Source organism: Cornus florida, unplaced genomic scaffold (genome assembly GCF_030987335.1).
Source record: "Cornus florida cultivar Cherokee Brave unplaced genomic scaffold, ASM3098733v1 CherokeeBrave_3.0.0_Hap2_Chr10, whole genome shotgun sequence".
In the NCBI taxonomy this organism is placed as follows: Eukaryota; Viridiplantae; Streptophyta; class Magnoliopsida; order Cornales; family Cornaceae; genus Cornus; species Cornus florida.
In genome coordinates this window covers 70,372,833-70,389,977 of record NW_026775580.1, presented here as the reverse complement: position 1 = coordinate 70,389,977, position 17,145 = coordinate 70,372,833, and the positions used below count along the sequence as shown (strand labels likewise).

Here is a 17,145-nt window from a genome sequence, read left to right as displayed (position 1 = left end):
TAGGTTCAAAGGGACAACAGAAATTTTAAGCGACTCACCAGAAGCACTGGGAATATATAAATCTTCTACCAATTTCTATGATGAGACAGTGCTACCTACAGCGAAGATTAGGATAAGCTATGCTTTTAATGACTCTTATACCTTGAAAATTCAAGTGGGGTATGGTAGGATACTCTTAATAAAAAGTCATCTATATGAGTGTGAAGTGGGGTCGTTTTTATGAGAATTACAAATGCTAAGTTTTTTGGAGCACTCGTTGAATACCAGGAGTTGTTTAGGGCCAAAATGAACGCAACAATGAGAACCAACTCTGTGAGGAAGGGAACTGTGTGTTTGCTATTATCTTAGTTTACATCAACGATTGAACAGTTCAAGACATCATGTTCACTGGTTAGCCAGTAAATCTGATAGTAATACACTAGGGAAGGTTCAAGGCTAAAAGCTACCTATCCCGATGCAATAACTTTCTGACTATACTCTTTCTAGTGTTTGCATGATCATCTTTTGCATTTAAGCAGCCAATTTCCATTCATGAGGGGGATTGTTAGAAATTGTAAATGTAAATTGTTTGATTAGTCATCAATAAATGTCTTTTACTGAATAGGTATGATTACTGGTTGGTTGTTGGATGAAAAAATGCAACTTAAAATGAACAGACATAACCTATTGGAATGGATGTGTCTAGTACTGGTGAACAGACACCATTGAACCATTGCAACCTATTGGAGTGGATGTGTCCAGTGGTGAATAGACACCATGTGAAACATTGCAACCAATTGGAGTGGTTGTGTCCGGTGATAAAGAGACACATATAAACAGTTGTGTCCGGTGATGAAGAGACACATATAAGTAGTTGTGTCCCAAAATGAAAAAACACATATAAATGATTGTGTCCAATGATGAAGAGACACACCTAATCCGAAAAGGCACTTGTATTTCTATAAAGACCCCTTGGGCTGCTATTTGCAATTCGTTCAATTCAATTTTTTCTCTCTTCCTCTTTAGACTTGAACCCAACCCAAGTGGGTTCAAACCATAGGTCAAGTGGTCCGAGCCACTTAAACCCTAATCCAATTTCATCGAACCATATTAAAATTGATCCGAACCATTTAGCATTTATAAAGTATAGATGCATTTTTGAGTTAGAGAAAGTATTACAAGAAGGAGGTTCGCCGTATCCACGAGTTTGTAGTGTTACTACTAGTGGATGTAGACCGTTGTATCCTGGGAGATAGACGCTACTGAGTCCGTTAGCGTCATAGTGGGGCGAATCTGTCTTAAGGACATAATATTCAATACTAGTCTCGGTCCAGATTCTTTATTTATTAATTTATTGTTTTATTTTACATATTTAATTAAATATACAGTTGCATATTTAATTAATCATCTCATAGCATATTATTAATTATCTCATAGCATATTAGTATAAGGGTTGTTATATCTTAAATGTCATATGAAGCATATATTTTACCAACACCAACAACTTGAGTTTTTAGGTAAATGGGTAAGCGCCCACCCGTTACACCTTACTATAACTCATTGTAATTGTAAAAGAAAATGTTAAAAGCTATCTAAATAAACTATACAATACTCAATTTTTATGAACCTAAGGCCTAGTTTAATAAGCATGAATGAAATGAATGGGAACGGAATAAATATGGGAATGAATCTCATTCTCTTGTTTGGTTGCAAATATGAAATGATGTTGAAATGAATTGATTATCACAATTCTAAGTGGTGGTGGTAGAAGTGGGGAAATGTGGTGGTGGTGCCGATGAAGGGTGGCGGCGGCGGCGATGGCGATGGTGGTAGTGGTGGTGGTGGCGGTAGCGGCGGCCAAGAATTTCATTTCATCTGTTTAGAAGTGACATGAATTTTCATTCCAAGAAAATAGTTATTCCCATTCTAAATATCATACCAAATAAGAGAATAGTTAGAATAGAGTGCCCATTCCTGCATACCAAACTAGGCCTAATGTTGTGTTCGGTATGAAGAAAGATGTATGGAAAGAAAATAAAAAGGAACAAACTAACTTCCTTTGTTTGGTAGAAATGATATAAGGAAAGAAAGGAGAATCATCCTTTCTCCTCTACGAATTTTTATTCGCGAGCTGAAAAAAGAAGGAAAGACAAGTGGACTATTATAGAAAATTACATTACTATCTTTTATAAATTAGAATATTATAAATATTGTTATATATAATGGTAATAACAATTAAAACCTTTTTTTTTTCTTTTCTTTTAAACAACATAATAAATTATGAGTTTATTATCTTTTCTTCTATCCATCTGAACAAAAAGAATAAACATAAACGTATTTACTTGAATTTGTCAAGTGATCAATTTTGTGACGGTCAGATGAAATTGTGACGGTCAAGTGTTCTCCTTTCTAACTAACTTGCTGAATTTACGGCCTTCTTCTGCTTACTTTTCAAATGTTCTATATCTAACTAAAAGTGAAGTTTATTTTCTAGTACAACAAATCTAGTGAAACCCTCGAATCAAATGAGAAACTAACTACAACAAATCTAGTGAAACCCTCGAATCAAATGAGAACAACAAAAGATGAATTTTTTTTTTTTTTTTTTTGGGTAAGTACGGACAGTGGATTTGCATTTAAAACATCGGCCTATACTATCGGAGGATAGCATGATATCAACACACCTTGAAACCCAAAAGCAAAATTACCAAATACATACAAATTTTCGACAATTCTTTTTTTTGAAACTCGAAACTCCCTTGAGCAGGGTCTTTAAACCCACCCCAAACTATAAACAGAAAGTGCTGCAACCTACCTTACAACGACAACACCAATTAAATCAGGAATTATAAAGCAAGTGTTGAGGTTAAAAACTGGACAAATACCACCATCACCAAGCCCCTGGGGGCAAGATTTTCTACCTTCAGATTGATTCAAAATAGGTCTGCAATGATGAGCAGGTCGTCCACTGCAGTACAGTGCAGTCCACTTTTATTGACGCAGCACAACAGTAGTAAGGTCCAGTTTTATTGACAGAGCGTTCACTGCAGTACAGCACCAGAGCCGTCCAGCACTAGAGGATCTCAATACAGTGATGATATACAGTACTATAAATATATATATATATTTATATATATTCCAAATATTCACACATGACATGATGACAATTTACATTCTAGATCCCAGCACATTTTTTTTTTTTTTTTTTTTTTGACACCCCAGCACGTTTATCACGTGCTCTATCTTTCATGTAGCTAACAAACTATCTCTGGGTCCATGGACCCCTAAAAACATGGGATAATTTCATAAAAATGGTCTTTTGGGGTTCAAATGACAAAAGAATAGAGTCAAACTCAAGTTTTTCAAATTAATGAAAATTTTGCAAATGCTGACTTGGACATGGAAAGGTACTATATATTTTCATTTAATTCCTAAACTGCCCTATTGCGAAACTACCTAACTACCCATTCAATTGATTGGGCCCTCTCTCTCTCTTCTCCCGCTGTGCCTTCTCTCTCTCTACAGAGCTTTCTCTCTCTAGAACTGTAATGGCTTCTACCGACAAGAAGGTCAACAAAATCACCCAAATCGTGCGCCTCAAACAGGTCATGCAACGGTGGAAGAACATGAGCCTCAAGCGCCGATTCGTCCTCTCCTACTCAGACTGAGTAAAGAATATCCGCTGAATCAGACTGATTCACCTTGAGTCGGTCTTGATTATATCTGTCTTTTGTTGGAATCGTCATCATTGAGTGGAACTCGGCTGAGTCGACCAGGACGGTGTCAAGTGGGAGAGATGGGGAGCTTATGTGCAGTAGATGAAGTTGCAAAGGCGATTTTTGATTTACTGAGTCCGACCATGTGGGCCAACTCGGACTCGGTAGCGAGTGGATTGGCGGGAGAGATGACAACTCCCAGAGAGAGGGGAGAGCCGGAAGGTGGAGAGAGGGAGGGGAGAGAATGAAGACGACCTGGCCTTTAGAGAGAGAGGGGAAATGGGTCTTGAGAGAGGAAGAGAGGGTCAAGGTTTGGTGGAGGAAGTCGGCGTAGATGAAGCGGCGGTGAGACAAACTTGGCGACTGTTGGAGAGCCGGTGAGACAGACTTGGGACGATTCGCGGTGACTCGCGGTACCGGCGAGGACAAGAAGATTCAAGCTTTGTGCCACCATTGAATGGGCAATTTGGGAATCAAAAGAAAATTTACAGTACATTTCCATGTCCAAGTCAGCATTTACAAAATTTCCATTAATTTAGAAAATTAGAGTTTGACTCCACTTTTTTGGCATTTGACCCCCAAAAGACCATTTTTATGGAATTATCCCTAAAAACATCTGCTAACTAAGTTCAAACTAACAAGTGACGATGCGGTCCCATGGAGACTGAAGTTCAAACTAATGAGTGACGATGTGGTCCCATGGAGACAAACTCACCTAAATTGAAACCTGACACGGAAAGGAATAAATGTACAGAAAAAAAGAAGCCTAACATAATTAGTTCCACATGTTTTCAATCTATAGCAAGATCCATCATAACTTTCCATAATTAGCATAACACTAATGAAACCACACAAAATGTATTACATTGCATGCACAATACATTGCTATAAAGTCTACGATCAAGATTTTTGCAAAAACAGGCAAATTGGTAATAATAACACGAAGTGCGGAATAAATGAAAAACGTTTCGCAAAATCAGATTCTTAAATGATACAACATTCTGTTTCCAGTAAATTGTCATCTCCGTACAACAAAACCTTGTATACATTTGAACTTTGAAGACAGAAACCAGAAAGCCATTAGCTCTTTTCATACCTTATTTAGCAAAGTGATACCGGCAGAAGGGTAGTAGTGAATCAATACAGCAGCATCAGAGGTAATTATATCCAAACCACCCTTGGATATAATTGAATGCATATGATGTGAAGTAACAAAGAGTCCATTAGGGTCTCATAGAGCTTAATGATTAGAGAAAGAAAAAAATAAAAGCAATTTGGGTTACAAGGCTATGTTAAATGGAGACTGAGTTGGCCTGGTTGAACTTCAGATACTTATACTGAGTTTGTGTAAACTCAAAAATCACTTTCCATTGACCTAAGTAGGTTTAGTCAGGTTGAATCATTCAACCCAATTACAAACGTAAGTATCCTGTGATTGCTTTGCTTTTTATTTACTCCTAATTTAATCCAAAAATAACCACATTTTTACATTTCAAGTGGTTCTTAAACAACCAAATTCAACTTTACCAAATTATCTTATTCCCAAGACGCACTCTCAACAATGCTAGTCAATGCAAAAATACCTTTCCTGCTTATCCTTTTAGCGATGGAAATCACTAAGAAGCTAGTCAATGCAAATAAACTACTCAGCAAGTAAAAAAGAATGGAGCTTTCAGATTTCTACTCTACTTGATGACCTCATCCATACTCCAATCTCTCAAGGGCATACATAAACATACTTTCGTATTTTCTTGGAAGGGATACTAATGCTTTTCAATGCTGGACAACCCCGAACTTACTACAGTTCAAGTTCAGTTTGAAAGGTCTGCTGCTCCATGCGAGTTCCATTAGCAACATCTACTTGAAGGAGATTAAGTCTGCTCTAAGGACCATTCTCTTTCCTAAAAACTGTAACAAGTTCAATTTGTCGGACAAAAAGTTGAGAGTGGAGAACTGGAATGATTTAAGAATTTCAAGATTGAGCTAATATAACAAGGCATTCAAAACTGACAACGTAATATAATTATGAGCCCTTAAGGAGTAAGATGTCCAAGATGTATAATCCAAATGAAAGATTGAGCTAATATAACAACTATAGGCTTTGAGCTAATATAACAACTATAGCCTTTGAGCAAACATAACAACTGTAGCCACCCACAACAACTCTGATGAGACTGACTGGCGCGGAGGATTGAGCAATATTAAACTGTAATAACCAACACAAACAGAACAACTTATCTTGACAGGCAATATGAGTCAACCCCTATCTCAATCCTTCTGCTTTGAATTATATGGCAGCACTACTATCATTATGCAACAAAATTGTAATTTAGACACGTGCATAAGGATCATAAATTTCCTCATTCATACCGACCATGTTGTCTTTTTTTCCATTTATACGAGTTTATACAATTTGATGCCTGATGGCATATCTAGACTATCAAACTTTACAAGGTCCATTATCTAATCAGGAAATAGGAACAAAGGGAGTTAGAAGAGAAGCATCATTGTTTAAATAGCTTGGCTAGCAATTTAAGAAAATTCTGAGCACATCAAACTGCATATTTGTAAAGCCTATATGGTCGCCCTATCTGGATAGATAGATCTGAAGTAACCTCTAACCATGGCTGTAAAAGAGACCAGACCAGACTAATTGAACATCGTAACAGCACCACAAGGTTGAAATAATTTATGCCAAATGAAGAGACTCTAGAGTGATGCAAAAGTATCCAGCATGTAGGACCATTTAGTTCAATTACAATAAGAAAAATCATGACTCTTGGCGTATTAAGAAGAAATTTCTATGTGCAGGATGCATACAAAAGAAAGAAAGAAAAAGAAACTTTTTTTACAAAACTTATATGAAGCTACCAGGAAAGTTCTTAGAAAATCCCAATTTACCTTTGGAATAGGCACATCAGATTGTTGAACAGGGACAATAATATTCCTTTCAATACTTGCTTAAGACTTCTCCTATAAAGCGTAAATTAACCCCAAACAGGAACATTAATAAAACCATATACATTTGTAACAAAAGTATTTTTTTTTTCCTGATGTTTAATCCTTTTAGTAATACTTCCCTATTTAAAGTAGAATGCCAAACTTGTTCGACATATATAAAGAAAATTATATATATAAAAAATTAATTGTAAAATTAAGGGAAACATTCAACTTTGATCAACTCAAATCCAATTTTATTACTTTCAAGCAATTTTCATTTCTATGAAGAAAGCTCAGGGAAAAGCATTTTGAAGAGAAAATTCATAAATGCACCCAAAATATTAATACACAAAGTTATGAAGCATAAGAAGAAGTTCGTGAATAGGACGGTACAAGATCAGCAAATCAGGACATCATACTACTCTAGACATGTAAGTAAAACAAGAAGGGAACACAAGAAAAGAAAAACCACATTCTGACTTCAATAACAATATAAAAAGGACCAGTAAAGTACAATAGCAGAAAATAAAGAAGACGATACAGAAGGCTAGGCTAGTAATGAGCAATACCCTGAATGAAGAGTCCAAACCAACTTCTTGTTGACTAGGTGACAACTTTCATGGGGTACTTATGGATGGAATCCTCCCAGGGACCATTGGAAGATGGTTGTACCTTCCGAAGTGCCTGCCATACAGCACTATTACATTTGAAACCACTCCCAAATGCAATCTGCCAGACTCGGTTACCCTTGCGCATTCTCCCCTTGGCCTCAATATATGCCAGCTCATACCAAATGGAGCTCGATGAAGTGTTCCCAAATCGGTGGAGAGTCATCCGAGAAGCCTCCACATGAATTGGTAGCAGCTGCAGATTCTTCTCCAGCTCATCAATCACAGCCCTTCCTCCAGCATGTATACAGAAATGATCAAATGCCAACTTAAAATCTGGGATATAAGGCTTGACAGATGCATTGAACAACTTCTTAACCAATAAAGTGGAAAAAAATAGAAGTTGTTCACTAATTGGCAGCACAAGAGGACCTAATGTTGTGATGTTGGTTTTAAGAGCCCCGCCGGCAATTGCCATGAGGTCTTTTGATAAAGAAACACCAGTCTTCCCTGCATCATCTTGCTCTTGATAAACACAACGAAAAGCCTTATCATCTGCCCCGCGATGGGTCCTCACAACATGAACAAGCTTATACTTGGCCCGCCTTCTGTCAACAGACTTGTTCGACAGCAAAACCGCAGAACCCCCAACTCGAAACAAACAATTGGGTATCAACATAGACTTCTTATTTCCGAAATACCAATTCTGGGTCATGTTTTCAGTACTCACAACAACAGCACAAGTATTCCGATGAACTTGCAACATGTCCTTTGCAAGGTCAACTGCAATCACCCCAGCACTACAACCCATTCCTCCTAAATTGAAACTCCTAATATTACCCCTCAATTTATACTTATTAACAATCATGGCTGAAAGCGAAGGTGTCGGATTAAACAAACTACAATTCACAACAAGAATTCCAATATCCTTTGCTTTAACACGAGTATTTCTAAACAGGATATCCAAAGCACCATACATGACCTGCTCAGCCTCCTCTCTGGCCGCCGCCATAGACGGCCGTGGCGGGATGTAATGCATCGCTTCGGGGACATAAGTCTCTTCACCGAGCCCCGAGCGCTCCAAGATCTTGCGCTGGAACTCGAGGGAGGACTCATCGAAGTCTCCGGTGAGCCTCGAGTGCTCCATGAAACGGTGATAAGGGGCTTTGAGATTATCAGAAGCACGATAACACGCGTAATCAACCAAATAAACCGGTCGAGGACGTGTCATGATATAAACCGTCGATCCGAAGACCAGAACGGCCGAACAAATTATAACACTCACAAGATTGTATTGAAGGTGAAGCCACAATTGGCGGATATCATTAGGGTTCATTTGTGAAACCTCGACCAAAATCACAGCCATTACAGGTATGAGACATAAAGTCAACAGATGCGAGATCAGATAATGATAACCTAATTTTACGTACTTCAGATTCACGCTTTGTAGAAAATCCGGCAGTCTCCGAGTGTGATGGATCTGAACCCCCACCGTCCCGCCACCACCACCACCACCAGAAGAACCGCCTCCACGGACGGTGTTGAATTGAGCATCGCCGCCTCCCTGCATGGTGGTGGCTCAACCCTACTTGATTTAGCTGAGGTATGTAGAGAGAGAAGGTAATAATGAAAAATATATATATAACTATATATAGATATGGATATAGTGCATAATAGTATATGTACACATATATGCGATAATGCGGTAAAAAAGAGGGGAGAGAGAGAGCTTTCGTAAGCAACTAGACGAATTGGATTATGAGTATGAAAATTCAAAGTAATTGAAAAAGAAGAGAGAGTATTTATTTCTTCTTAGAAACCCGATGGCCGTTGACTTTCAGATTTTGAATTGAGAAAAGCTACAGTGACGAATGCGAGCACCGAACTGACTGACCGAAGGATGGACAGCCGTTGGATGCATTCAATCCATTTTAAGATTGTTTTCCTATTGGCTTTTTGACAGTTAAATAACCGTTTGACTCAATCCATTTTAAGATTGTTTTCCGATATTGTGGGCTACTGCATGAAACAACAGAATGCGCAAATAATTGAGGTAAACTTGTTGGGAGAGAGTTCAGGGTTTGGACCTTTAATCCTTAAATTTGGGCAGCTAGATATCTTTTGTTGGGCTTCTAACGGTATATTTAATTCAATCAGTCGTTTTTTTAATTATATTTTGTTTTGTGATTGTCATCCGTGTAAAAATTTCTCATTAAAAGAGTCTCTCCTAATAAAATATGTGAACAGGTTGGAGAAGCCTTTTGATAATATTACTCTACTTAAAATACTTTTTTCTAGATTGTATATAGGATTGGAAAAAAAAATATAATAATATTAGTTATGAAATAAAAGAAAAAATGGTGAAAAAAAAAACGAAAGAATTTTTGTTATTTTGTGAGCGATAATTTACAATTACTTGTTATAAAAACATGGATATAACATGTAATAACTAATTCACTTATCATTTTCTTTTGTTTATGTCCACTGTTGAAAGGGTAAGAAAATTGTTGTACGAGGAGTTAACTATCTTCTCAAAAAATTAGACGCTTCTAATTATCCAATTTTTTAAAAATATCACTTTAACGGATAAACTAACTTAAAATGAAAATTTTGTAAGGTTAATTCTACTACATTCCTTAGATTTGACAAAATATCATATTAAAAATTTAAATTTAATATCATGTCGTCAAAAATTTATCCTCATTTTTTAAATTTATTTTAATCCAAAATATTAACAAACATAAAAAACAAAATTGCCCCAATAATTTCTCTATCTAATATATATATATATAAAGGGGAAGCTAAAATCCCCTCAGGGGGAAGATAAAGTTGTCCCTATAATTTTTGGACAAAAAAAACCTTCAATAAAATTTGCCATCTCATTAAAAAAAAAAAAAAAAAAAAAATGGTATTTATGTAATTTCAAAACACCCTCTTTTGGTTCATTGAATTAGGCGTAGGGTTTCCTAATCTTCGTCTAAGACGTGGGCCTCGAAGACTTTGGCCCTGAATCCATCAAAGAGGCTGTCACCGCTGTCGGCTCACGTGCCACCTCCATCTTCTCCGCCTTCGACGAGGACCTTTGCGTCAACTCCATGACCGACTGCCAAGGAATCGTCCGATGTTCTGGTCAGAATTGAGTCCGTAGCTAACCCACCGGGTCCCTACGCCGCCGAGAGGGCTGCAGATTGCTGGAGGTGACCGGAGATGAGGTGGTCGCTGGTGATTGTGTGGGTGGCGGTGGTGGAGCAGCAGGCGATTGTGGGGTGAGGTGTTAGTGTGGCGATTATGGGATGGGGATGGTGTTGTCGTCGCGGTAGTGGCGGCGGTTATGGGATGGGGATGGTGCAGTTGTCGAGGTGCAACTCTTGGGTACGATTTGCGAATGAGTGTTGGTCAAAATATTCTTTTATTTTTTATTTTTACTTTGTCATGTTTATATGACAAAGTTGAAATCGAATTTGTTAGGCGAGATATGTAAAATATTTAATTAAAAATTAATAAATATATTATTTTTATTAATTTTTAATTTTTTGTTTTTTTTATAAATATTTTACGAATAATCAAAAATTTAAAAAAATATTTTGTGGCCAAACAAACAAGCCTTAATGTTAAGTGCTTAAAATTTTCAATAAACAACTGCGCCTTCGTGTTAAAGACTTTTACTGTCGTCAGGAAATCTCACTTTTACATTTGATAGAACACAAAATCTCACTTTACTTCTTTTCCTAAATACAGAGATCTCACTTTTATATTCACAAAATCTCACTTTATTTCTTTTCCTAGATACAGAGGATTGTTAGTAGGATTTTAAGCTATAAATGAATACCAATTAAGTTAAAAGAAAAGTATATAGAACAATCATTAACTATCAAACGACAAGGAAATAATTAGGTGAAGAAATTAAGATAGTACTAGCCTGAGTCACTTGAGTGGATATGGTCACAGTCAACTGATGAGAGGTCGACAAAAACAAAAATTATATAGAGAGAGAGAGAGAGAAAAAAAATTTATAAATAAATAAATCATTTAAAAATAAATAAAAATTGGGAGGAGAAAAAGAGAGACAAGGATGACAATGGTGGTAGGAAAAAATGTCTCTCATGGTCTCTTCCATTATTATCCACATCAGTCTCTTGATACACAGATATATCTCTCTTTGCTTCTGTTATTTTTGTTTTTTGGTAACATATTCTCATGCTTACCGGGGAAAAAAATAAGGCACAGAAGCTCTCTTATTAGCAGACATTATCCAGTATACAGGCATGTTCACAACACACAATTCATAACTGGAGCAGAAAACCATACTACAGAAGAAAATTCTACCATGCCAAGAAAATATTTTTTTATGAAGTTTCAGACTCGATTAACTCAAAACAAAATTGTTTCCATTAACCTAGACATTCAAAGATATTTGAGGCAGACATAAACACCTCTTTGATACATTCTAACCTTGCAGACTCGGACACCGCATAGGTAAAAGCTTCATGCTATTAAATCGGAACAAGTCCGACTTATTTGGTTGATCATTTAGATTTCTTTCCCTGCTTCTTCTTTACAACTTCATCGATGTACATGATACCCTTACCTTTGTAAACTTCGGGAGGCTTGCAACTTCGAACAGCAGAAGCAAACTGGTGCACCCTATGCTTGTCGATTCCTGTGCAACAAACGACGTTGGGTTTGAAGCAGAATACGCGGACAGCAGGTGGAACTGTCAATTCAACCTCGTGGCTGTAACCTAATTTCAGGTACAAGAGGCGACCTTCTAATTCGGCTCTAGCTTTAAAACCAACTCCCACAATCTTAAGAAAACGAAAGAATTTAGCTTCCATTTGAGTCCTGCAATCTTTCCACTTGCAATCCACTGAAACATGCAAGATCAATATAAATAAGTGAATCAATATTTTCTTTTTGGAAGTAAAAGCAAACACACACCCCCATTATATACAACATGTCCCTAGCGGGACTCAAACTCTCAACCTACCCCTTTGGGGAGGAGAGACAATACCATTGGGCTAGAGGCCCTTTGGTAAGTGAATCAATATTCTATGCTATTGTTACAATGCACGTTCAGAAAACAATTTTGAGTTAATTCAAAAGCCATTTTGTTACCTTATTTTCATCTTTTTCTTTTAAAAGTTTCAATATTTACTTGTAATAACTCAACATATTAGTAAGAACATATTGCAGTGGCAAGAATAATGTAACCAGTAGATCAGCAACACCGTTTTGTTCTACTAAGCAAGCACGCTATATTATACCTCAAAAGTTCTCAAACAACCAGAGTCTTATGGGAATTAAGGTAACATCAGCACTTGTTTGCATCTCTAGTGCTATACTGCTATCACAAGCTCTCCATTTAATTAAAAATACAATAACAGTAGACAGTGATCGCAAAGATGTTTGCCATATGGGCCCAGAAGCATGTTGAGCAGGTTTCCTCATCTTCACATATGCTTATAAGAATATCTCTCTAAAATGTCTCTAGAACCCAAACTCATCATTCCTTGTACGCTTTTATTATTAATATGATATATTTGCACGGGTATTTCCAAACGAAGATTATTAAGAAATAAAATGGAAGAAAAACAGAGGAAAACAAGTTCCACCTCCGAAGCTGCAGAATTCAGATAAAAGATAAACTAATCAGGTAAATCAAAAGAAGATGAAGAACTACTATGTAAAATTACACAAATCGCAATGATGCATTCTAAAAACAAGTTTTTTTTCCACAAATCACAATGTTGCGTTCCTTTTAAATGACTAAATCTTTATGGAGACAGACAAAGTGTATAATCTGCTGCCAGGGTAATGCATGAGCCTCATTAGATGTGTGTGTGTGATCAGTGCCCTCATTCATGGATCTCAGCCAGATAAATCCAATTAAAGAACCTTAAATTAATGACATTGTTCAACTCAACTAAGCTCAATAAAAAACACTACATCTAATTCGTAAGCCTAGCTATATATATCCATTTTAACCTATCAGCTCAACCTAGGCTGGGTGGGTAAGTTGCCAAATCATAAATCATCATGCTGTTTCTGACCTCTTCAACCCAAATTCTTCCAGGCCGTCTTTTCATTTTCTTCATACATTTTTTTAGAATAAAATCGTTTAACCTTCCCAGAGAAAAAGTTAGAATGATTCTTCATCATTGGACCAATTTTGTTTCCCAACAACTTTTTATTCCGCTGATTTAGCATCTGAAGTAGCATCTAAATTTGTGTAGCTTAATAAAGCTTCTTCTTAATTGGTACATGAATCGTTTTTAGACATTTTGCTCTACCAAAGGTCATAACCTCATTCAGATTAAAAAAAAATATCATATCATTCTATATTTCAACTCAAGTTAGTTTTGATTTTTCCCTATTCATTAACGCTAATCTCCATGTGAACCACATCACTCTTTCCTTCCCAATGGTGTGGTTATTGATTATTTGTTGCATATGGTTAAACCATCTTGATCAATTTTCTCATTTCATCTCCAATTTCTGCTATTTGATTGAGAAGCTAAGGGAGTCTATTTCTGAAATGTTTTATGGTTTTCCAGCGGTGACTGATAGATTGCAGAAGACCAGTGAAGAGCATTGGAGTATCAGGTGCAGTGACACGAGAATGAAAATGATTGAAGCAAGGCAGAGGGAGAGTGGAAGAGGGATGATGTAGTGTGGAATATAAATATGAAGGACCTTTAGCTTGTTCACTGGAAGGAATGGTCTCACCACATGCACATGGTAACTGGTAGGTTGCAGAAACTGACAAATATATGTGGTACACAAGGAGAATAGTTGTAGAGGAGCACATATTTATAACTATGATCAGTGCCCACAACAAAGACTGGCATAAAGAATGAAGTGAAATTTCTAGTTGCATACGTCCGAATTTTTTTTTTTTTTTTTTGTATATTTGTCAGCTATAATTTTCCAAGGCAGAAGCTTCTATTTCTCAACCACAATTCCAAGAGATCTCTCTTATACATATCTCTTTATGTGTGTGCCGTGTTTGAAGTGCCCACATAAATTTCTGATCTTGAGTAAGTATCTTTTGTACCCGACAATCAGGTAATTTTCTACGAGAACAGATCAGCAGGTTATCCATTATTTCTACCCGTGTCATCACAAAGTGTGGTCTCTCCTTTTATGCGAGGTTATTATATATTAATTTCTAATTCTAGAGTTCTATTGATGCGTGAGTGTTTGCAAGAAGCTTCACTAAAGCTACGCAGATACTTATGACCAAAATAAACTTTAAAGCAATTAATTCAATTAAATTTTACATAAAGTCAGAGCGCATAATGGCTTTAGCATGGTATTGATGAACTTGTAAAGTCACTATGCCACATTTTCTCTTCAGCTCAGCACTAAAGGTCAACTCATTAGAACACTCTCAATTCAGTTACCATTTTTACAGAATGGAACAAGCCTGGATGCAAAGCGAATCTTACATAGGGAACACCAGTTTCAAATGATTTTCAGGGAGGAATATTTATATGAGCTTCAATTGTTATTTAAAATATAAGCAATATTTGTTACATTAAGCTTGGATAGTATCTCGTTCACCTCTTAAAGAAAAGTTGCAGGGTTCGACACAACCCCTTTTTCTTCCTCTCACTAAAGCAACAATTAGAACAGTTTCAAGATAAACTATGAAACAGATAAACATCTCATTTTCATTCCCAAAATTTTTTCATTCATTTAAAATTTTAAAGGGAGCTTAATATTTTAGGTGGTACCTAAATTTCATTATCAGAAGAACTTAATTAAATAAAGACTTAATTAATTCAGAATTAAGAGTTGATTGGGTTATCAAACATCACCCAACACTATATAATCTTCAGCTGCAAGAGAAAAACAAGGTGCTAATTTCTCAAAATATTTAACAACTATCTCTACAACAACAACAAGAAAGTTAATTGATTTATATCATACAAAGCAATGCGATCATGGAACAACAACAACACAATCCACGCATAATCAAGTGCTAACATTAAAAATGCAACACAATCTAGCATAAAAGGAAGGAAAAAAAAAAAAAAAAAAAAGGATTACAAAACTTATACTACTGATGGAAAAAAAATAAAAATAAAAAGTTAGCAAACACTATAAACAAGCATAATAATATATTCATTTAAAAAAAAAAAAAAAAAAAAAAAAAAAAAAACATAATAATAGATGGCAAACTGCAGATTTAATGTAAGCAGACAGAATTTAAACCATACACCACTCTCTCTGTCATCTAGTTAAAGGATGTCAAGACTTCTCTTCCATTTTGCAGTCTTAAAACTAATCTCATCTATTCATCAAGTGGTGTGATATAGTAGATAGGTTCAGTGCACATTATTTGCACATAAACAGACATGCGTGTGTGTATATATATATAGAGGTTCGAAAAGGAAAACGAAATGAAAAAAAATGATTGCGAGAAAACTCACCTACGATCGTCAATGTTAAACGGTGAGAAGAATAGAGTGAAATTTGGTTGACAGTGGACACGAAGAGGTTCCGAGTAACAGCTATGCTCTCTCCCCTCCCTGTTCTTCTTCCCTTGGATGCTTTGACTAATAGAGCCCTAAAAGCTAAAGCCCTAAACTATCGAGACACAAGCGGGTTGAGACGTTTCTAACCTAACTGGGCCACTTTAGTCGAAAATTTAAAGGAACTGAAAAGATGCAAGTCTTGGGACTATAAGGTGGGCTATCTTTGACCAGTAAGTAATTCTAAAATCTTCTGCTAACCCGATCCGTTTCTAACCTAACTGGGCCACTTTAAAGAAAATTTAAAGGAACTGAAAAGATGCAAGCTATCTTTGAGCCAGTAAGTAATTCTAAAATCTTCTGGTAGATAGCAGGACAGGATCAAATCCTTATATATCCTACGGCTGATGGATAAAAGAGTTGGTTTTAAATAGATTAAATTTTGAGTGTGAGAGGATGAAAGTATATTAATGAGGAAAAAAAATAGTTAACAGTACCTCAAATAAACTCCAACATATTAAGTACATATTATTAGATTTATTTATGTATTTATTTTGTAAAAAAAAATAATAGTCACAGATCATAACAACCTAAAATCTATATCTATATCTATACTATTATAAAAGTATAACTAATTTCTTAACATTTAGATTTTTAAAAAATACAAAATTATTTTATTAAATATTAAACATTAAATCACCTTATGATTCAAACAATTTTTAATTTTTCTTTATAAAAAATCCAATGACGTGTCATTAAATCACCTTATAAAAAATAAAAAAATAAAATGTAAATCTATATATATCTATATATATATATATATATACACACACACTATTCTAAAAGTGTAACTAATTTCTTAACATTTTTAGATTTTTAAAAAATACAAATTATTTCATTAAATACTAAACATTAAATCACCTTATGATTCAAACAATTTTCAATTTTTCTTTTTAAAAAATCCAATGACGTGTCATTAAATCACCTTATTTAACTCTCACAACTAAAAAAGAGAGAAAAAAAAAATGTAAATCTATATATATATATATATACTATTCTAAAAGTGTAGCTAATTTCTTAATATTTTTAAATTTTTAAAAAATACAAAATTTAATCACCTTATTTAACTCTCACAACTAAAAAAAAAAAAGAGAAAAAAATGTAAATCTATATATATATATATTATTCTAAAAGTGCAGCTAATTTCTTAATATTTTTATATTTTTTAAAAATACAAAATTATTTCAAAAGTGTAACAAATTTCTTAACAATTTTAGATTTAAAAAAAATATAAAATAAGTTTCATTAAATATTCTACATTAAATTTGTTTTACTAACAATTATTATATCTAAAAGTGTAACAAATTTCTTAACAATTTTAGATTTTTAAAAAATATAAAATAAGTTTCATTAAATATTTTACAT

The 17,145-nt window shown here is 35.2% G+C and overlaps 2 protein-coding genes across 2 annotated transcripts; both read right to left on the bottom strand.

The window, feature by feature from the left end:
* Positions 1–7,096: 7,096 nt before the first annotated feature.
* LOC132279991 (3-ketoacyl-CoA synthase 4) lies at positions 7,097–9,017 on the bottom strand. Its single transcript, XM_059782078.1, has one exon. The coding sequence runs from the start codon at positions 8,811–8,813 to the stop codon at positions 7,239–7,241; it is 1,575 nt and encodes a 524-aa protein (XP_059638061.1). The 5' UTR covers positions 8,814–9,017; the 3' UTR covers positions 7,097–7,238.
* Positions 9,018–11,444: 2,427 nt separating this feature from the next.
* On the bottom strand, positions 11,445–15,868 carry LOC132279992 (large ribosomal subunit protein uL6m). The gene is made up of 2 exons (XM_059782079.1): positions 15,679–15,868; positions 11,445–12,110 (listed from the first exon to the last, which is right to left on the bottom strand). The coding sequence occupies exon 2, from the start codon at positions 12,076–12,078 to the stop codon at positions 11,770–11,772; it is 309 nt and encodes a 102-aa protein (XP_059638062.1). The 5' UTR covers positions 12,079–12,110; positions 15,679–15,868; the 3' UTR covers positions 11,445–11,769.
* Positions 15,869–17,145: the final 1,277 nt, after the last annotated feature.

Bases quoted from the DNA above. Each gene is read 5' to 3' on its own strand.
- LOC132279992 (XM_059782079.1), bottom strand. From the start codon at position 12,078: ATGGAAGCTAAATTCTTTCGTTTTCTTAAGATTGTGGGAGTTGGTTTT.
- LOC132279991 (XM_059782078.1), bottom strand. From the start codon at position 8,813: ATGCAGGGAGGCGGCGATGCTCAATTCAACACCGTCCGTGGAGGCGGT.